Source organism: Macrotis lagotis, chromosome 4 (assembly GCF_037893015.1).
Source record: "Macrotis lagotis isolate mMagLag1 chromosome 4, bilby.v1.9.chrom.fasta, whole genome shotgun sequence".
Lineage (NCBI taxonomy): Eukaryota > Metazoa > Chordata > Mammalia > Peramelemorphia > Peramelidae > Macrotis > Macrotis lagotis.
This window is the reverse complement of record NC_133661.1, coordinates 51,766,051-51,789,235: the sequence shown is the minus strand read 5'-3', so window position 1 is coordinate 51,789,235 and position 23,185 is coordinate 51,766,051. Positions and strand designations below refer to the sequence as shown.

Genomic DNA, 23,185 nt, shown 5'->3' with positions numbered 1-23,185 from the left:
TCTTTGGGAATCCGTCTTCTCATAAGTCAAATGAAGAGGTTGGATTAAATGACCTTTAAGCCTCTGTTCAACTCTAATCCTACCTGGGATTTTAGAAACCTGCAGAAATAATGAATAACTGGAAGATCCTGGCACTGCTAGTTACTTTCTCCCTTGGAGTCAGTATTGCACTTCCAGGATCTTTGACTTTTCAAAGATTCTCCATTTTGTTTGAAACTTAGGTCATGTGGTCCAATCCCCTGCCTCCAGATAGGTAATGTCTAAAGAGAGATGGCAATCTGACTGGTTTTAAAGTTTGTAAAGAAAGAATGCTGGAATCCCATTTTAGTTTTTCTGAGGCAATTCAGTGACATAGAAAAAAAAGTATTGGCATTAGAGTCAGAAGATCTGGATTCATATCTTAACTTCTGTAATGCAGTGAGTAGAACACTGGCTCTGAAGTCAAGAGGACCTGAGTTCAAATTTGACTTCAAATACTTACTAGCTATGTGACCTTGGGTAAGTCACTTAACCCTGATTGCCTCACATCCAGGGCCTCTTTCATATCTGGTCACTAGACCCAGATGACTCTGGAGGAGAAAGTGAACCTGGTGATTTTGTGCAGCACCCTTTCATTCAAATCCAATTCACTGTATGTCATGGTCTTCTTTGAGAATGAAGTATAAACATCATCACCTGTAATATTACTACTTTGGTATCATGGATAAATCGCTCTCCTTCTCTGGCCTTGGAGTCTTCATTTATAAGATAAGGGGAGACTGGACTAATTGACTCCCCTGTCATTCCCCCTGGTGGGAGATGGTTTCTTTGGAGGTGGAAAGGACCACAATCACCATCTAGCCCCAAACTTCTCATTTTACAGATGAAATTAAAGACACTTAAGGGACTTTTCTAAAGTTACCCATATAGGGTGTGTCAGAGATATCTTGGATTTGAACCCAGCTCCACTGGCTCCAGAAAATGGTGCACTTCTGCCATATATTACTTGATTTTTCTTGAATAACAAACCCCAAGTCACTGACAACTTTAAAAATAGATCTCAAAAAGACATTCCTTTCTGTCCTTTGCAGGAGTTGGAGCAGGGGGTGGGGATCAATGGAAGGAGCTGTCTACAGATATGGAAAATTAAAAATATGACCAGGTATTTTTTTTAATGTTTTGATAAGTTTTGCTGATTTTTTTCTTCTTTTAAAAATATTCTTTATTGTACAGGATGACTGATTGGGAGGGGAGAGAAGAGAAACAAGGGAGAAATATGTAAGAAACAAAAACATAAGCCATTAATAAGTACATTGAACAGAGGGTGGACAATGGAAAGTCATGTTTGAGAAATAGAAATGATCTCCTGTAGGATCCTCTAGGACTTTGTTCTTGAGGTGCTTCAGTCATATCTTACTCTTTGTAACCCCATTTAGGGTTTTCTTAGAAGAGACACTGTGGTGGCTTGTTGTTTCCCCCAGGTCATTTTACAGATGAGGAAATTAAAGCAGAGTTTAGTGACTTGTCCAGGGTCACACAACTAGTGTCTGAGGTCACGTTTGAACTCAAGGTCTTTTTGATTCCAGGTTTGACTTTATCCCCTACACCACCTACCTGCCCCTCTAGGACTATAAGATATTTATATACAAATCCATGAATATGCATATATGTATATGTTCATATATATTTATTTCTAGTTCTCTATAAATAAACATATATATATATGTGTGTGTGTGTGTGTGTGTGTGTGTGTGTGTGTGTGGTAAGAAAGAAGCTCTGCCAAATCCTTATTTCACTCTCCTGTGAAAAAATAAGGGGCAACTGGGCTGACAAAGATGGTAGCAGAAGAGTAGGTATGATGTTAGGAGTGAGGACTGGACCCAAAGCTTACATGAAGAATTATCTAGAGGGGGGGATGCTTAGGTGAGAAGACCATTGCCCAAGATGGAGGAAGAGCTCCCTTCATACAAAATTTCAGATTAGTAATTACTCATGATTGGTGATTATAGTCAAGGTCCCAAATGATCAAAAGGCCATTAGGACATGGCTTCAGGGCTACAGGGCATATGAGGTATGAGGCACTAGAAAATGAGCATTGCCTCTTGGCCAGAAATAGGGGACAATCTGTTTTGATTTCTCTTTAACAATAATGTGCAGCCAGTGAGTCTTCCACTTTGATGAGTATCTATTATTTCCCTGGATAAAATGCAAACTCCTTCAGAATATAGAGGGTTTTTTTATAATTCCAGTGCCATATAGCCTGGCCCATGGCAGATGCTTAACAAATGTTTGTTGATCAAATGATTGATTCCAGACAGGTATCTGACCTTCCTAGTATCATCCAGGACCCCAGCTGCTTTGCTTCTCTTGAATGCTATGCCTTCTAGTATAATGAGGACTCTGGTGATTGATGAAGAATGAGGAGTTCCAAGGGGGTGGTTCCCTGGAAATGCCAGTGGAGATGCAGTAGGGTAGGCATATCTGCCAGCAGAGTCAATGAAGGCAGGCAGCTTATTCCCAGAAGGATGCTTGGGCTATCCCACTCTGATACTTTCCTGGTGCTCCCTTACCATTCCACTAGAGACAAGACTTTAAAATGAACTTCTGGGCGCAGCTAGGTGGCACAGTGGATAGAGCACAGGCCCTGGAGTCAGGAGTACCTGAGTTCAAATCCATCCTCAGACAATAATTACCTAGCTATGTGGCCTTGGGCAAGCCACTTAACCCCATTTGCCTAGCAAAAACCTAAAAAAAATAAAAAATAAAAAAAAATAAAACGAACTTCCATGGAGAGATGTCCAGTGGAACAGGACTCAATGCCATCCCTAAATGACTCAATAGTATAATTCATTTACCCAGGGAGAGGGCAGAAAAGGCATTACTATGGCAAAGAATAGTCATCAGTAGGAGTTCCTGGCCCCCCTTTCCTCTTGCAGCTTCAAGGACACAAGGCCTGATTGCCAGGAGATTAGCAGTAATTTAGCTGCATTTGCCATGTATTCACCATCACAGCTTGGGCACAGGCCTCTTGATAACCTGTGGTCACACAGGCTCCCACCCGCCCACTTGATGCTCTACTATTGCCCTGAATTACCTTACCACTAGATGAAAATTACCCAGCAAGGAGTACAGCCTGTGTGTGCGCACAGATATCCACATGGTTACCTGTCTGGCAGCACACTCTGGCTATGGGGGAGAGGGAGTTGTGTTGGTCTATAGGTGTGAGTGGAAGCCTGGGTAACTTTGGACAAGAGAAAAGCCCATTAAGGGTTTGCAAATGCTCAGAATTAATGGTGATGATGGAAAACCAACAGGATTAGACACCTATTTATGCTTTGTAGGGGGGTGGGGAAGGAAGCTTTTCATATGTCTTATTTCCTATAACTCTCTTAGGTTCATTTAAAAAATGTTTGAGGGGTCAAAGAACCTTAGAGATTCTTTGTCAACTCTCCAGTTTAATCCTATCATTTTGATGATTGATCTTTGTCCTTCCTTCTCAAAGAAGACCATGGCAGGCTCCTCTCTCCCACCTTGAGAGGTGTGCCATTTTGTTAAGATGTCTTAATAAAAACCATTTTAATAAAAAAAAGACCATGACATCAAAGAGATTTTGCTATGACAAGTACATGAATTGCATTTGAGTGGGGGGGGGGGTCTGTGTTAAGTCAGCAGCCTCACTTTCTCCTACAGAATCATCTGGGTCCAATGGCCAGATTTGAATCAGGATGACTGGAGTTGGCCCTGGATGCAAGGCAATCAAGGTTAAGTGACTTGCCCAATTTCATACAGCTAATCAGTGCTAAGTGTCTGAGGCAGGATTTGAACTCAGGTCTTTCTGACTCCAGGGTTGGTGCTCTATCCACTACACCATCTAGCAGCCCAATCTCATTTTATACAGAAAACACTGAGGCCCAGGGAGAGGAGTTACTTGTTCATGGGCCAGAGACAGGATTTGAACCCAGGTCTTCTTACTCTCCAGCGGGTGCTCTTTTCCCTGGATCACACAATATCCTTTATAAGCACCATGTAATTATTTTCCAATTTTTCCAATTCTATTAAACCTAGGGCAGGTGCTATGTTTTTTGTGTTTCTCAGTCCATTTGTCTAGACTTTGATCCCATCTCAGGTTCCCATCTCCCTCTATTCTCTTCTCATTTGGCCCCAATAACCTTGGCTCGCATGTTTGGGGTGGTTGTACAGCTCTCTCCTTCATTTCTAGGATCCCTACCACTTATCTCCATGCCCAGGCTGCCAATAATATTTGACCAGGTGGCACCAGGAAATGGGGCCTGGAGGTCTAATAGGGACTCACTTGGCTCATTCTTTGGTTGCCCTGAGCTTTTGAAAACTGAGTTCTAGGGGACTAAGAGGTTGACACCTGCATCCTGATGCTACTTATGTTGCATGGCATCAGCTTGGCAGGTGGGCAAGGAAATCATTCATCCTTTAGGGTGTGGCTCCCCCATCTCCAAGTCTCCTCTGTGGATTTGGGCCAAGTCTTAAAAATGGGAAAGCTGATTATGGAATAGCTTTTCTGCCACCAAAGCACTCCTATGGTGTAGCACATATATTTTAAATGGGGTCAGAAGGCATCTTACACCTGATATTTCCATTTTACACAGATGAGAATAAAAATGACTGTTCTGCAGTGTGAACACACCTCCCAGACTCAGGTGGAAGTGGATCCATGTGTCCACCAAAAAATAGAACCTTTGGTTACTCTGTTCTGTTACAAGATTCCAGGGAGGGTCAATGAAGATGGGAAAGGTAGGAAAACCACCACAACAGGAAAAGTCATGTCCTCTGGTCATGCAAAACCTCATCCCTTTGTAACTCACCGTAGCATTGACCACGAGCTGGTAGGCTTGAGTAATCTCATAATCCAGCTCACGAATCACAGTGACGATGCCCCGGGCACTGTCGATGGCAAAAAATTCAGAGGGTGGCTGGAAGGAGTAAAGGACACTGCCTCCTGCTCCTAGGTCAGGGTCCGTGGCATTCACGATGAAGATAGGTGTTCCCACTGGTGTGTTCTGCGGAAAAGAGTAAAGCAAATAAAGAGTGAGATGGAGTGGAGAGAACAGCTGCATCTATCAGTGACTATTCCCCCAAAGCCCATTAGCTTCATCATTTCAACCAACCAAACCAAAGGCTTTGTCATTTTTATTCTGAGTGGGTTCAAAGGACTTTAAAATGCCATATCTGTTTTTTTATGATAGCCTCCCGGTAGCTGTTACAGTCCCCGATACGGTGATCGTCATGCTTGCCCTGGAGTTCTGGACTCATTCTCAAGCTCCTATTTTTTGGCGCTCTTCATCAATCAGGGTTAGAACTCTTCTGGGAATAGAATGGGGGAAGAGGACACCTGTAATTTTCTAGGGGGCAGGAACAGAGGGGCAAGAAACAGAATCCTCTCCATTTCCTCATTCCCCTTTCCACCATGCCCCATGTTCCTGGGCATCCGACAAAGTCTGATGGCCAGTGAAAGAAGTAGTTTTTTGGCTGCCATTTATGAATGGTCCTTGAACTTGGTCATTCCTTTAACTATGGAAAGAATTTAGTCTAGCTCTTTATGAGAAAATAAAGATAGAATTACTCCTTCTGTCTACCCAAATGATGCCAGTTTAGATGGTCCCTGTGCCTTCCAGGCAGAGGTTTGGGTCATAGAATGATGGGATAATAAATGTGGAGATGGATGGAACCACAGAGAACATCTAAAGTCCTAGGGAGGTTAAGTGTTGTGGCCAAGGCCACACAGGGAGAGTTGGTACGTGAGGCAGAATTTGAACTCAGGTCTACAGTCCTCAAAATCAAGGCCTAGATCAACCCTATATCTTCTCCACTCTCAGACAGAGTTTGAGGATCAGGACTGGATTAACAGCAAACCGTTAACCACCGCCTATAAACCATTGGCTTTTAACTAGATATCACGTACCCACAAGGGGTCAGCAAATAGATTTCAGGGAGTCTATAATAGTGGATGGAGAAAAAGAACCCCTCCTGTATTTTCGATAACCAGAGAAATTTAGCATTTCCTTTATGAATGTAATCAATAAAACATAATTTTGAAAAAGGGGTCCAGAGGCTCACCAGGCCCCAAAAGGGGTTCAGGACACAAAAAAGGGGAAGAAGCCCTGTCATCACCCTCTTTGATGCTGGGCCAGAGATGTGGGTTCTGCACCATTGTTGACTTTACTTGAGTACTCAGCCCATTCAGTCACCCTGGCCAGGATCCCTAAGGTTGGGCAATTTCTGGCAGGAGAGCCAACTGTTCCAGGGACAATTTTTGTGTTTGGCTTTTGCCTTCAGAGTTGACTGGAGCCAGGAAAATTCTAGAGAAATGCCCGTTTAGGCAGGCCTGATGATGTGGGAAGACCACTAATTTCATTAGGATCCAATTATTATTTCAAGGCATAATTCTCAGGATCTGGATCTCCAGATTAGGCAGAGGCAGAAGGATCTTGGGTAAGGAGGAGAAATATGCCCATAGGGGTGATAACAATGAAAGTTTTTATCTCCAAACTTTTTTACCCCTAAGGAATAAAAAGTTTGATTAGGAAGAGTAATATTGTGAGATTAAACATAAATGTTGGTTTCAGAGTGGCTCTTGGCAACCCAAGGATGTGGCAGCTCAGAGGCGAATGAGAAAGTGAATAGTGACTATGGTTAAAATTCAAGGGTATCTTGACCACAGTCATTAAGGAATGATGCATTCTGAATTGGAGACCATTTGGAAAATGCTTTCTAGTATTCCTCAAACCTCTCCTGATGGATGCAGACCAGGCATACAAACAGGGCTGAGGGTATGAACAGATTTAGTGTGTGGACAGGGGTAGGAACAGGTCTGAGGTGAGAATAGGTCCTTCACAAACTACAATGGACCTATCCCCAGTATGCCAGGTCAAAGCTGCTTCCTTCTTCTAGGATCTGGGTCTGGGCCCAGACCCTACACGCTTCCCTAGCCATCTTCATTCTGCTAGGCTCTGCTGCCCCAGCCTCTACATGTTCTCCACTCTGAAATGAAACTAAATTTCTCAGTTATAAGCATTTCCCATAGGTAGGCTGGACCCAGATCCATTATCATTCATGCTATTCCTTTGAGTCAATAAAGTGTCCTATAAATGGGAGATAGGGACTGATCCTGTGGGATATGAGGTATGAGGAATTCCTCCTTCCAGTGAAGAATGACATTTTCCCTCCATCTTAGTCTTAGCAGCCTAGAGCATTGAAGGGTAAGATGACTAGCTCAGGGTCATTCAGACATTATGGCTATAAATGGAACTTTAATCTAGATTTTTCTGTCCTTGGATAGGACTCACTATTCACTATGCCTTTCTAGAAGAACTGGCCAAATAGGGTATTAATAATAGGAATATTTTATAAATTACTCATTTGATCCTACCCTTTGGGTTTTAAGGTAGTTTATTTATTATGCTCAAATTACAATGAGAAAAATAGGTCTCAGAGCGATTAAGTAATTTTCCCAGAGTCACACAGCTAGAAAATAGTGTAGACAGATTGGAACAGGTCTTAGTTTTCTGACTCTAAATTTAAAGAGTTTTCTCCTTATGCTATAGCTGTCTTTCTAGGACAATCTTGCAAAATACACATCTCACAATTATACACTGCTAAAAACCATGCTTACCAATCCACCCTAACCCTTGCAGTAAGATTAATAAAGTAAGGATAGAGTCACCCTTAATTGTTGCTAGTTTTAAGCGAAATGATCTTAGAAACAACATGATGTTACATAAGAAATCTTGGAGGTGAGGGCTCAAAGTTACACAATCAGTCGTGCATGTGACCCTGTGCAATATCTTTCATGTCTCTAAGCCTCATTTTATTCATCTATAAAATGGGTGCATTATCTGCCTCAGGGTTGTGAGGTGGAAGAAAATTAATTAAGAGCCTACTGAGTACTAAGCACTGTATTGGTCTCTGATTAAACAAATACTGAATGGTCATGCCTTCAAGGAGCTTATACTCCAATGAAAGTGGTAATATTCATACATGTGTATATAGGTATGTTTTCCTGTACACACTTACAAATGCATGTATGTATATGCATGCACATGTTTATATGCATACATGATTATAATAACCATTGAATATATAAATGTGTGAAATCCAACACTGCAAAGACAATATTACATTGGGATAGGGAACAATGGAGAAGAAGTATCAGTCAGGAAGGCTTCATGAAGAAGGTGGTACTGAAACTTAAGAGTGAAGGAAATGATGAATCCAAAGAGATGGAGGTAAGGAAACCATGCCTTCCATGCAAGGAAGGACATTCCATGCAAAGACTGAAGATGGATTATGTGAGGAATAGATGAAGTCCAGTTTGTCTGCCCCATTCAGTGTGCAGTGGGAAAGAGAACTGAAAAGCATGACTTAGCCATCTGGGTCCACTAGCCAGATATGGATCAGGATAACTGAAAATAGTCCTGGAGTTGAGGCACTCAGGGCTAAATGACTTGTCCAGGGTCATACAGCTAGTTCAGATTTGAACTCAGGTATGCACACATATAGAGATGGGGCTCATTATGGGTGTTGATGGTAGTAACAGCAGCAGTAGGAGCAAAAAAAAGGCTGCATTAACGATGAAGTTGGTATATAATTCACCACAATTATAAGGAGCTTTTGGTGTTTGTGAAGCATCTACATCTAATAAATTTATTTTGTCTTCACAGCAACCCTGGTGCTGTAATAGTAATTATTATCATTTTGCAAATAAGGAAACTGAGGCAGACAGAGGCTAATTGATATGCCCATACTAGCAAGTGAGGTCTTCCTGATTTCAAGTATCAAACGTTAGCCATTGTCCCACCCGTTTGCCTCTGAGGGCAAATTTATCCACCTGAAGAAAGAGTTGAAATTGCCTTTGTGTATTAAGATCCACCTGAGGTTTCACTGTAACTCATGGGACTTAACCAAATCTCAAAAACAACAACCTCTATGGCATGGGGAGAAGAATGTCTTGCCATTTAAAATATGTGCACTGATTAGAAAGTAAAATTTCAAAATCTCCCTTGTTGTACCCCCATTGTTTGCCATGGGCACCTCCCAGGTTTTGGCCTTGATGGATGTCATGAAAAGACTTTGCCTAGACATACTACCATTTTCTCTTACCATCATCCTTCCCCTAAGCAAGCTGAGGTCTCCAGCCAGTGTTAGGAATCAGCACCCCCCCACCCAGAATTCAATGCAAACTACTCCATCTGCACACAGTTCATGTCAATATGAACATAGCCCCTTAAGTCAAGATGGACATGTTTAGATTTCAGAACAGTGTCAACCCCCTACCTTGCTGATAAATGGCCCTCCTGATCACTCAGCATCCGACTAAACATAGAATCTGTCTTGAATTCTTATAATATAGGAGACCTGAATATGACTGTAAGAATACCAGGTCTCAGTATAATATACTTTGAGAATGGGAAGACATAAAATTAGCAATCCTTGGGGCCATATTGGCCTTTTAGTTGTCAAGGACCTTAAGTTTAAGCTCCAGGAAAATGGAACCAAAGAAAGAAGGAAAAAATTCTAGGTGGTCTTTTATTGACTTTTCTGGATGGTAAAAAAATAGCATGGTACAGTGGAAAAAAAATAATGGCTGCAGAGTTCAAATCCGAACTCTGATACTATACCATTGTGACTTAATTTCTTTATGCTCTCATTTTCTTCATCTGTAAAACAAAGGTGTTGGATTAGGCTGAGATTATTCCCAGCTCTAGACTAGTTGCCCTGCTTAGGTGACTTGGGACAAACAACTTTTCCTCTTCAGGAAATGATGTAAGATTGAATTAGAATAGGGCCTTTATGGGTCATAGCCCTCTTTGGTAATCTAGTGAAGTCTGTGAACTGTTCTTAGAATTTTAAATGCATAAAATAAAATACATAAGATTATAAAAGAAGTTAATGTTATTGAAATCCAGTAATCAAAATATTTTTTTTAAAAACAAATTCACTGGGGGGTGGCAGAGCCAAGATGGCAACATGAAGGGATCGAGTCTTAGGAGCTCTCTGATAAAAACTCATAAACTAAGGACTCTAACTAAACTTTCGAGAGACAGAACCCACAAAGGGACCCAGTGAGGCAGTTCTACTCAAGGTAACCTGGAAAAGAGCAGAAAGGCTCTGCTCCCCGGAGTCGGAGGGGCAGCCCGCCAGAGGGGTGGCCTGCCAGAGCCAAAGAACTTCAGCCTCCCGAAGACAGCCTCAGGTGCTGGGAGCCGTGGCTCACAGCAGCGGGGGAGTCTCCTGAGTTGCACTCTGGGGAGCACCGGGCACAAAGTGGGGGAAGAGAATGGGACCTCTGCCAGAGCGAGCATGTGGAGCCCAGCCCTCAGGGCACACAGTGAGCAGCTTGGTCTTTAGGCAGCCCTGATCCAGGAAACAGAAGCAGGTGGAGCTGGTAAGCAGGAGCCCCCAGGGCATCAGCCCATTGAGCTGAGGGAGGGGAAAGAAGAGAGAGACTGCCGAGCTCTGTCTTCTGCCCCTGGAACAGGACTCTGGGGCTCTGACCACATTCAGATCCTGATCCCAGTCTAGGCCCCCCCATAGAACAGCAGGCCCCACCACCTCAGCCCCGTGGCAGAGGGGGGTGCTTATGGTCATTCACAGACCAGGAGGGAGGACAGAACCTCACACACTGAGACCCTTGTGGGAGTGTCCCAAAAGCTCAGGAAGCACCCCAAAAAACAGGCTTAGGCTGGAAAAATGAACAAGCAAAGAAACAAGAGGAAGACCATTGAGAAATATTTTGCAAATGAGCCCAAGAAAGATCAAAATACTCAGTCTGAAGATGAGGAAGCACAAGCTCCTGCATCTAAAGACTCCAAGAAAAACAGAAATTGGGCTCAGGCTATAATAGAGCTCAAAAAAGACTTTGAAAATCAAATGAGGGAGTTGGAAGAAAAACTGGGAAAAGAAAGGAGAGAGATGCAGGAAAAACATGAAAATGAAGTCAGTAGCTTAGTCAAGGAAATCCAAAAAAAATGCTGAAGAAAATAGCATGCTAAAAAACAGCTTAGGTCAAATGGATAAAACAGTTCAAAAAGTTATTGAGGAGAAGAATGCTTTAAAAAGCAAAATTGGCCAGATGGAAAAAGAGATAAGAAAACTCTCTGAGGAGAACAAATCCTTCAGACAAAGAATAGAATTCAGGGAGATTGATGAATTTACCAGAAATCAGGAAGCAATACTTCGAAACCAAAAAAATGAAAAATTAGAAGAAAATGTGAAATATCTCATTGAAAAAACAACTGATAAGGAAAACAGACTTAGGAAAGATAATTTGAAAATTATTGGAATACCTGAAAGTCATGATCAGGAAAAGAGCCTTGACATCATTTTCAAAGAATTACTACAGGAAAATTGCCCTGATATTCTAGAAGCAGAGGGCAAAATAGAAATGGAGAGAATCCACCAATCCCCCCAAGAAAGAGATCCCAAAAAACCAACCCATAGGAATATTATAGCCAAGTTCCAGAACTCCCAAGTCAAAGAGAAAATATTACAAGCAGCCAGAAGGACACAGTTCAAATATCGTGGAGCTGCAGTCAGGATCACACAGGACTTAGCAGCAACTACAGTGGAAGCTCCTAGGGCTTGGAATACAATATACCGGAAGGCAAAAGAGCTTAGAATGCAGCCAAGAATGAACTACCCAGCAAGGCTGAATGTCCTCTTCCAGGGAAAAAGATGGACTTTCAATGAACCAGGGGAATTTCAAAGGTTCCTTTTGGAATGGCCAGAGCTGAACAGAAGGTTTGCTCTTCAGATACAGGACTCAGGTGAAGCATGGAGATTGGAGGAGAGGGGGGAAATATGAGGGACTTAATGAGGATGAACTGCATGTATAGAAAAAATGATACTGATAATATTCATATGAACCATCTCAGTTAATAGAGCAGGTAGAGGGGAGCTTTTATAGTTGAAGCACAAGAGAAAGCTGAATTCGAAGATAAAATATGGTGTAAAAATGGAGTCAATAGGAAAAAAAGGGAAATGGAATGGGAGAAAGAAAAAGGAGAGGGGGAATAGTCCAAGATATTTCACACAGTAAGATTATTTTTATTACAATGAGCTATTGCAATGATATGGAAGGGGGGAGGCAATGGGGAATGAGGGAACCTTTGCTCTCATCAGAGATGGCTAGGAGAGGAAACAGCAAATATACTCAATGGGGTATAGACATCTGGAGTAAGAAGGAGGGGGGAGAAGGGGGAAGGGGTGGGGATGTGAATAAAGGAGGAGAGGATGGGCCATGGGGGGGACAGTGGTCAGATATAACACATTTTCTTTTTTACTTCTTGCAAGGGGCTGGGATTGTAAGGCCTGCCCAGGACCATAGGGCCAGGTGGATTCTGGGCCTAAGGGGTGGTATGGGGGCTCAGGGCTTCTTGGCCCCAGGACCAGGGATCTGTCTGCTGCACCACTCAGCTATCCTACAGCAGAGTCAGAGTGAAAGGAGAGAGAAAATAGAGTACACGGTAGTGGAGAAATAAGAAAGGAGGGAGTTGCAATCAGCAATGGCAACGGTGGAAAAATATGGAAGTAACTTTTGTGATGGACTTATCATAAAGAATGTGATCCACCCACGACAGAGTTGATGGTGTTGGAACAAAGACTGAAGCACATTTTTTTAATTATTATTTGGGGGAAGGTGCAGGGCAAGTGGGGCTGGGTGGCCTGCCTGGGGCCACATAGCAGGGTGATCTTTGGGTGTCTGGGGCTGGATTCGGACCCCAGGTGCTCCTGGCTCAAGGGCCAATGCTCTGTCTGCCACCCCTACTATTATTACTATTTTATTTTATTTTGGGTCTTTTTTTTTCCTTCTTTTTGGTTTTTGCAGGGCAGTGGGGATTGGGTGGCTTGCATGTCACATGGCTGGGTGATTATTGGGTTTACGAGGCTGGATATGGACTCGGGTGTTCGTGGCTCCAGAGCTGGTGCTTCGTCCATTGCGCCACCTGGCCATACCTACAATTATTACTATTATTTTTTTAATTTTAATTTTTTCTCTCCCCTTTACTTTTTCGCCCAAGCAAAGTCTATCTATATTCATGGAGGGAGGGGTATTTTTGTTTACTTGTAAACAAGTATATTTTTATTAATGTAAAAAAAACATTTGTACAAAATGAGAATAAAAAAAATAAATTAAAAAAAACAAATTCACTGACTTCAGGTTAAGAACCCTTGGTTTTTGATGCTTTTAGATGGTCTCTAAAGTTCCCTCAAGATCTAAATTCTATGTTTAATCCCTCTTACCATGTAATTTGGGAAAGGTTTCTAAACTGCCCCAGCAAAGAGGTATTCATGTGTTTAAAAGAAACCAGGATAAGTGTGAGGTGAAGAAGAAGAAAATCTGATTGATTATTTCACTTTCTGGGGATCTACAATGAAGAGGGGCTGAGAAATGACTCCTCTTAATTTGAAAGGCCATTGCACAGACCCATTAACTAACTCCCCAAGGAAGAACCCGTTAGCAACTGACTACTGTAGTGAGTGGTAAGGAGGGTCATGGCAGTGAGTAAAAAGAAGAGGAGGCATGGGTAAAACACACTGAGGCAGAATTTGGAGTCCTTTGAAAATTGATAGGATTTATGAGGTGATAGAGAAGGATGAACCAGAAAATGATTTTGCTAGGGTATCAAAAGTGAAATAATCCTGGCGCCATTTTCAAAAAGAGTAGAATTTCCAGGGTGGTGGAGCTAGATGATCTGAATTTGGTTATCCTTTCTGAGGCTACCACTTGTGTGACAGTAGACAGGCCACTCAAGGCCTCTGGTTCAAAGATTCCTTACATGTTAAAAGAGTGTGGGACTGGACTAGATGGCTCTAAGTGGCACAGTGCTAGACTTGGGGTCAAGAAGATACAAATTCAAGGTAAACAAATTTTGATAAAGTTTGATTGTGAATGGGAGGAAAGAGTCAGGATGGCAACCATAGGGAGTAATAAGGAGATAAGAGAGGTTTTCAAAGAGTGGGGAGGGGGGATCTCAACAAGTTTATAGGCAGATAAGAAAAAAATGCAGAATAGAAGGAAAGGTTGAAGATTTATAATAGAGAGGGGATGATTATGGGATCAGGGCAGCTGGGTGGAGCTGTAGCAGAAAAAGTGCCAAACATCTTCCTGAGTTCAAATTTGGTCTCAGATATTTAGTAGTTGTGTGAACCTGGTCAAGTCACTTCACCCTATTTGTCTCCATTTCCTCTTTAATCCATGAGCTGGAGAAGGAAATGGCAAATCACTCCAGTATCTTTGCCAAGAAAATCCCAACTGAGTTCACAAAGACTTGTACACAAATGAGAAGACTGGACAACAGCAACCCATCCTTCAAAGACTAACTCAGATGTCATCCCCGCCCCCCCCATAAAGCATTCACTTAAAATCCCTGGAAGCAGGAGTGTGCTGGCAACAACCAACTCTCCAGAAGGTACAAAGGATACATGTTTACAATTCATCTGTATTGTTAAGTATAGCCATTCAATAAAATAATTAGTCCCTCCTTTGTAAGACTTTCCAATTTCTGAAGAGTAAATGCTCACAATTTAACATTCCTCTCTTACCTGATTGAACTGGCTCCACCATACCCTGCCTAGGAAAGATTTAGCCTCTCCCTGATTTTGCATAATGATTGTTTCTCTCTTACTCTATCACACAGTCTAGATTTTGTGTGATCATAGCACATCTCTATACATTATATTCATCCTATTTGATAGTAAGCTCCATGAGGATAGGGGTTGTGGCACTGACCACTTTATCTCCCCCCCAGTGCCTGGAAGAGTCTGCTACACAAAGAAAGAATTTACTAAATGATTGTGGAACGAGTGAATGATTTAATATCTCTGAGCTCTGGTGCCCAGAGCTTTTTTTCTAAGAACAGATCTACTCTGCCTTGGGTGGCCAGGAGGCAGAAAACTCAAATACAAGTCAGACAGACTGCTAATGAAGTGGTTGGTGGCCAGGCAGCCTTAAAACCCTGATATAATAATAGGGAAAAGAATAAAATCACCCCAGAAGAATGGCTGTGCCGGCTCCTTTTCAAGTGTCCCCAGACACCCCTTTTAACATGCAAATCCTCTCAGGTCACTGGCAATTATCAGTATACATGGTGGTGATGGAGGGCAAAGGAGAGGGAGGGCAGTGAATCAAACCCTTTGATTATTGTACTTTCCACAGTCAACCTGATGAGCCTGAAAGAGAGATTCGTGGGCTGGACCGACCCCTGCCTTTCTACCCAAGGTCAGGGGGACCACCCCACAAAGGCAACTGGCTACTCTGTACTCTCTGGTATCATCCCTGGGGTCAGTGAGATGTTATCCAGGAAGGGTCCAGGGGATGAAGAGGACAAGATGTTCCTCTCTGTCTGGAAGTTTGTGTTTTCCTCCCCTCCTCCCTGACCCCACTTCCCTATCTCCTTTAGTATTTTCTATCCACACAGCCAAACAATGCTTGACTTTGAAAGCAGCCAGACACCTTCTTGGTTACAGTTGAGGGTGGGAGAGAGAAGAGTTCTGAGGTCAAAGTCTGCCTTCTTATACAACCCCAGATTAGGCAGACTCTGCTGCTTTATTAATTTCTCCTTTAGTTCATTCATTCATACATACAATAATCATCTATTTAAGGGGCCAGACACAGCCTGGGGATATAAATAGAAAGAATGAAACAATGCCTGTTTCCAAGGAGCTTATATCTTAATGGACAAGGGAAAAAAAATATATATATACATATATATATATAATATTCAACAATTTTAGGGGCAACTGGGGGATCAGAAAGCACTGGAGCTGAGCTTTGATGAAGCTGGGGATTCTATAGGGAGAGGTGATGGTATAGTATAGTAGATAGCCTTGGCAAAGGCACGGAGGGAAAAGGTAGAATGTTGTATACAGAAGACACTGAAGCAATGCATTAGAATAGATACCTGCTGTTTAAGAACTGCCAGTAAGAAGGGCTAGGTGGAATCAGGAACACTCATCTTTCTGAGTTCAATCTGACTTCAGACACTTACCAAGCTGTATGACCTTGGGAAAGTCATTTAACCCTGTTTTCCTCAGTTTTCTTATCTATAAAATGAACTAGAGTTGGAAATGGCAAACCACTTCAGCATCTTTGCCAAGAAATCCCCAAATGGGGCCACAGAGAGTCAGAAATGACTGAACAACCACAACAGAGAAGAAGGGCTACGGGGAAAGCCGGAAGTGATATGGATAAGCTGGAGTGAAATTATGGAAAGGTAATAATAACAGCACTTGGATGTTCATAGAGCTCTCCACATGTATCATCTTGATCCTCACAACATATATACTTGATTCTCAAAACAGCTGGGTGAGGTATCATTATTATTATTATTAGAACCATTTTACAGCTGAGGAAACCCTTAAGGCTTAAGCCAAGACTAAAAGAGGTGATATGATTTGCCTAGGATCATAAAGCTATTAAGGGTTGAAGCCAAGACTCAAGCTTAGTTTTCCTGAGCCCAAGTTCATCACTCTAACCACCGCACCATCTAACTACCTCCTTAGGAAACCGAGATAGAAAGAGGCCTCGAAACCATGCTTTATTTCAGCATCAGCTAGGGAAAAATCCCCAACAGAAATAAGATTATTTACTTTGAAGAAAATTGAGAGGCATGATAATTATCATCATGTAGTAAGAGGGGGGGATTTGATTTGCTCTGCCTTAGAGGTAAGAACTAGGCTTATTGGGTATAAATTAAGGGGAGTAGAATTTGACTCAATCCAAGAAAAAATTCCTAACAATTAATAGAAAACTATCCAAAAATGGAATAAAATATCTCAAGGGGGTAGTGGGTTCCCTCCCACTGGAGGCATTTAAGTAAAGGTTAGATGGATCACTTACTGGGAATGTTGTGAAAGGTAGGGTTGGACCCTTCTACCATATAAAATGCTGCTGCTCTCCAGGGCTTGCTATAAAGTGGGCCACCCTATGCATTTGAGAGAAAAATAAATCTTATTTTTGTTTTGTTCCTGGGGTGACAAGGGAATAGACTACCGGAAAGTTCTGCTGTGTGAGGGATCTTGTTCGTTAATAATAATGATAAATAACCATACTTCTCACATGCAGTGTGAACTGCATTATACTCTGGGTTTCGGAGGAGGGGACGTGGTGTGTTCAATAGAGCATTAGAAGTAGGGAAAAATTGTAGGAGGAGAAAGAGGGAGAGGAGAAAAAGAGAGAGGGAGAGCTCTCCAGAGAGAAAGGGGGATAGAAGAAGATGAAGGGTGGATTCAAGAAAGGAGACAATAGAAAAAGAGAAGAGATAGCAGTGGGGAGTGGGAGAGACTGGTGGAGAGCAGAAGTAGCTGGGGCGGGGGGAGACAGTGGACTAAAGGTGAGAAGGGAGAGACAGGGGAGGAGAGGATGGGATAATGATGAAGAGAAGTTAAGTGGGAGATATGGGAATGACTCACATTATTATGTGATTTATGATTACAGCACTGTCCATGTCCTTCTCTCCTTTGACAGAAAGACAACTCAGCATAAAGCAGAAATTCAAACCAGAAGGATAGAAGACCTGGGATCCCACCTGATTTTTCTACTTTTTTGTGTGACCCTGGACAAGTCATTTCATTTCTATTTAGACCCAATTTCTTCATCCAGGACAATTATAGCTCCTAAAACACCAGTTTACTGAGAGACTCAGAGGAAACCAGAAATGTAAAATGTTTTTGTACTTTAAAGTTCTTTATCCATGTTAGTGAGATTGTTGTTGCTGTTGCTATATATGGTACAACTACCTTCTACACTATTTTACTAGTAAGGAGAGTGAAACTGGTATGTATGGCACAACTACCTTCTACACTATTTTACTAGTAAAGGAGATTGAAACAAAAAATTTATTAGTGATATTGCTATTGATAATAATTTTATTTACATAATATCCTAATTTAATTAACTCATCCCTTATGTTTTCTCATTTGATCCTCATTACTTACATTTATATACTGTTTTCCCCAGAGTTCTCTTGACTTTATAAATCAGTGCATGTTATCATCCCCGTCTTTTAATTGAGAAAACTGAAGCCAAAGAATGGAAGCAGCCCTGCTCATCCTGATTGAACCCAGTTCTTTTTCCAGGGCCTCCTTTGGGTCAATGACTTGTCCAAAGGAAATGAAGATATAGAAATAAGAAGAAAGAAAAAGGAATGAGAAATTTCCCAAGGGGAGGGGAAGTATTAGAAAGGATCAGAGAGAGTGAGGCAAAAACAAAACATAAGGGTAAAAGAACAGAGAGAAAAGGATAAAAGAGAAAGAGAACATAAAGGTAGTAAGTTATGTACATTCTTTCATTTTTAGGGTGTACCCTGCTTCCCCATTCTGAATGTCTATGTCTATGTGTCTCAATAAAATATACCCTGACCAAGCTCTACCGCTGAGACATGTTCATTGGAGGTATCATCTCTAAAGGCATGATTAATATTTATGAAATACATGCTAGATGCAGCTATAGTCTTTAATATCTTATGATAAAGGCTGTTCTAAAATGCATTAGTCATAAATTTCTGACAGATGGTGTTCTTCTGATTGGAATGGCTTACAAGGGGAACAGTCACTCTTCTTGAGGCAAGCACAGGACCCTTATTCCCCCAACCTTTCATCCATGGAGATGCAGCAAAGAGCTTCTCAGGACAGTCCCAGGGAAGTGAGAGAAGGCTGCTAAAATTAGCCAGGGGTGGGAACATCTGGACATACTCATTAGAGACAAGAGTCAGTGAGGTATAGCCAAATAGCCCCTGGAACTAGAAGACTCAGATTTGGAATCTGGTTCTCTTACTCAGTATCTGTGTGACCTTGGGTAAATCACTGACCTTTCCAAATTCAATTCCCTCATCTGCAAATTGAGAGGTCTGGACGGAGAAGTCATCCATCTCCAAAATCTTATGAATCTCTGGGGAAAGGCCAGAGAATTATTCTTAAAATGCCACATACCTTGGTACAAGAAAACCAAAATGAGAGATCAGAGACAAAAAAAGACAAAATTCAATGATCCAGGGAACAAAATTCAGTGATAGTCTTTAGGATTGTAGAATTTTCTAAATGGGAAAGTGTTGGCATTCCACAGAAAATGAGGAAATGGCCTTCTCTCATAACCAAAAGAAGCTCATAGAATTATATTCTGAGTCATAACAAGGGCAAGGTAAATAGAGCAAACAAAGCTGAGGGCACAGAAAAAATATATAAAGTATTCATCTATTTTCTAAGGTCTTTGATGGTGATAGAGGAGGATAGGTAGAGAAGAGATCCCTCCTTTTTTAAAACATTTTTGCTTCATGCACAAGAGAAGCAAGTTATAATACTATTTAGTAAAGAAAAATCCCCTTAGTAGAACCCTGCAAAATGGAGAAAAGGACAAGTTGTTGAGTGTGGTTTAAATTAGAAATATCAACCAGAATCTTTTTTACAGATAAATTGATTTTAGAATATTTTAGCATTTTGATTTTGGCATTTAAGCATTCTGCTTAGAGGCAGAGGGGTGGCCCATCAATCAATCAGTATGTGTTTATTTCTCTGTGGCAGGTCCAGGGACTAGAGAGACAAAGAGTGAAACCTTCCCACACCTCAGGGAGCTTCCATTCCAACAGGGACTACGTTTTTTAAAAAAAGCTGACATTTAAGGATGACAAAGAACTTTATACACATAATTCTCAATTGGACTTCAGGAACTCAAGGTGGGGGAGCTAAATGCTAAATCCATTATTATCTTTCTTTTTAATTTTTCCCATTATTATCACTATTTCACAGATGGGTAAACTAAGGTTAAGGATCACATGGCTAGGAAATAGTCGAGGCAAGCATTTGCTCCCAGGTATTCCTTGCTCTTGATCTAGCACTGTAGACTTGTTAGACATGATGCTCCATTGTTCCTAGAAGATACTATAGAGATGTTGACATTCTTCTTGCCCCACCCCAGGGAACCCTTCTCAGGGAGCTCTAAAAGAGTAGGGTTGAGATACATTCAAGAGGCTATGACAGCTGATTGTCTTTCTAGGGAGGACCAGGAACAGGGTACTAGTGAGGAACATGTTCTAATGGAGAAACAGAGGCATCTAAAGAACATCTTGCTTCCAGTTTCAGACATGGAGTCCATCGGACCCAAATGGCCAATGAAGTTTTAGGCTGTTGGCCAAGGAGAAGTCACATTCTTGCCATGCACCTATGTATCACATATAGACGCCCATCTACAAACACAGCAGCAGCAACAGCAACAATATTAACAACAATCCTTCAGCTCAGGATCTGTAATAAATGTTTTTAAATTCCGTGGTTGACTGGCATTACCATTTCTCTTTCAACCATCATGGCAGTTAAATAGCCTAGGATTAGAGCTCCGGACTTGGGAATCAAGAATCCCTGAGTTCAAATCCACTCTGAGAAATTTATCCTGGCTGAATGGCTCTGGATAAATCACTCCTTATTCCCTATCCTTCTAGTTCAGGGCTCCATGATAAGTGCAGCTTGCGGACTTCCCCTATTCCTTCCTACATGTATGTTGCAAACCTCCTTGCAAGCTGATGAGGAATGAAGTGAGAATGTACATAGGAAGACATGTTTCCTAAGTTCAGGACTTAATCTGCTGTGAGATGGACAAGAGCATGACTTACTTTTTTTTTTTAAATGTTTTGTACAAAATAATTTTAAAAGATACATAAACACACAAGAAACCCCTGCTTCAATTTCCTCATCTATAAAATGTGCATTATAATAGCACCCACCTCTCTGTCATTTTGCGGGGATCAAATGAGATACTATTTATAAAGCACTTTGCAAACCTTATTGCATTATACAAATGCTAGCTTTTTATTATTGTTGTTGTTGCTGCTGTTATTTTATTATTCATTTTCCTTTGATTTAAGATATCTGGGATTCCAGCAGCTCTGAAGCTTTAAAGGAGAGGGCATTCGATTGAAATTTGGGATGCTGGAAGGGTTTCTTTTAATAGGACGCCACAGTATCCCATATGAAAGCTGGAGAGCCTCATAGGTAATAGGAAATCAACAGGAGAGTCACTTGCTCACTCTTTTATATGATTAATTTACCATTCCACATATAGGAAGCTTGTCTTCCAAATTAGATTGGAAATATCCCTGAAATCATATCTTCTTTGTGTCTTTTCACATATTAGACTTGTACTGAGTACTCAATAAATACCTGTTTGAATGAGATATTCCATGAAAACCTAAAATTTAATATATTCAAAACTAGACTCATTTCCTCTCTAAACATCCTCCTCCATATGATTTCCCTACTTAGGGGCATCTTTGATAAAGCAGCTGGTAGTGCAGTGGATAGAGTGCTGGACCTGGAGTGAGAGAGACCCCAAGTTCAAATCCCTCTTTGAGCAAGTCACAAAACCCTTTTCTATCTTGGTTCCCTCAAATGCTTAAAAAAGATAATAACATCCACTTCCCAGGATTGTTGTGAGAATCTGTGAGATAACATTTGTAAAATGCACTTAATATAGGACCCAACAACACACAGAAGACTCAATATAAATGCTCATTCACTTCTCTTTCTTTCCCTCATCTTTTCCTCTCACCAACCAGAAGATAAAAATCCCACAAGTCGCACAATCACAATGACTCCTACATCCATCCTTTTCTCTCTTTTTCTACCACCACTATCCTAGGCAAAAAAAAAGACCTTATTGCCTTGTGCATAGTCTCTGCGTCTTCTTGATCTATTCTTCATGCATCTTCCAGATTTAGCTTCCTAAATTGGAGGTTTGGTCAGAACAGATTGGCAATAGCTCTCAATTATTGACAGGGAAAAGCCCATCGAATCTTAGATTGGATAAGATAGTTTCTTATCTAGGCAGATGCTGCAGCCAATCTCTATCTATTGAAATCCTTCAATCCCTTCAAGGACCAACATCTCCTCCATGAAGCCTGCCTTGATTTTTATGTCTGAACCTGAGCTCTCCCTTCTAAAATGTCACCCAGTACTTCATCTCACTTTTCGCTTAGCACTTAATACAATAGATGGTTAATAAACATCTGTTGAATTATTTTCTCAACACCACTCTGAGAAGGAATGATGTCTTGCATCATTTTCTTGCCTGCTGAGCACAATGCTGATACCAGAGGGAGCATTCAATAAATGTTTGCTGAATGGTATGGCCATTAGACAAATTGGATAGGAATATGGTGGCTAGCACACACTGCAATGAAGTGATAAGGAAAACCTATGGCACTACTGATGCACAGGGACCTCAGAAGAATCCTCCTCTTACTGTCGACCTGAAGTGGGAATTAGACACCAACACCTGCAACAGGTCATGACCTAGGTAACTGATCTTCTTCCTCCATGAACCCTCAAGAAATAAAACCAGTCTCACCAAGGAGGCTCCCTTTACTTTAGTGTGGACCTTTGGGGTGGAGAATCGGGTCTGGGATAAACTGTGAGTTAACCTGGTAGAGGTTTAATTAAGGTGAAATAATCAGTTTTTGGGGGGGTCAGATTTAGCAGGTGCCTCTAAAACACAAGAAGCTCAATACACACTTAGCAAAATGGTTAAACTGAAGTTAGAAAGCTGACAGATGTCAGGTGAGGATGAGCTCTTCCCTTCCCCTGTGTTCCTGGAAAGTCCACTTACTGACTGGTACTCCAGGGCTTTTACCTCCTTTTACCCCTTGCTCAATTGAGGAAATGCTTCAGGTTACTTAGCCCTGATATAGTTTGTGCTGTTTTCTCTGAGGAAAAAATAATTCCCATATATGACTCAACATCTATCCCAAGGAGGTTGAGCCACTAGAAAAATCATTCAGGGGATCACATCACTGCTCCTTCCCACCCCTCCCAAATCCTGATGTTTGGGCTAACAGGATATATTTGACTAAACTGTCTGGTGGAGGGGTGGTGGTGGCATAGGAAAGGGAAGACTGAGATGAAGTACCAGTTCACTTCTCCCATTATGTTGTAGTTTAGGCTCTCCAAAACAGTTTCCCAAAGATCTCTTATTTTCCAAGCTATATGTTATTGGAAATTTAGCTCTCAAGGAGTTTCAACATCATGTATTGGAAAGAAGCCCTGAGTTCAGATTCAGGCTCCACTACTCACTAACTAGAAGACCTTGGGTAAATCATTAAACATCATGGCTCCTCAGTTTCCTTACCTGTAAACTAGATAAACTCCAAGAAGTTAATCCTATCTCAGTCCTCTGTTTTCCTGGGAA

The 23,185-nt window shown here is 41.5% G+C and overlaps 1 protein-coding gene across 1 annotated transcript in view; it reads right to left on the bottom strand.

Annotated features, from left to right (window-relative positions):
* The window catches only part of LOC141522654 (cadherin-23-like), a 420,576-nt gene that overhangs the window by 150,760 nt on the left and 246,631 nt on the right, over window positions 1-23,185 (bottom strand). Inside the window, exon 7 of the mRNA XM_074236182.1 lies at window positions 4,818-5,012. Within this exon, the coding sequence (XP_074092283.1) occupies window positions 4,818-5,012 (195 nt within the window). The remainder of the gene's footprint in view (window positions 1-4,817; window positions 5,013-23,185) is intronic.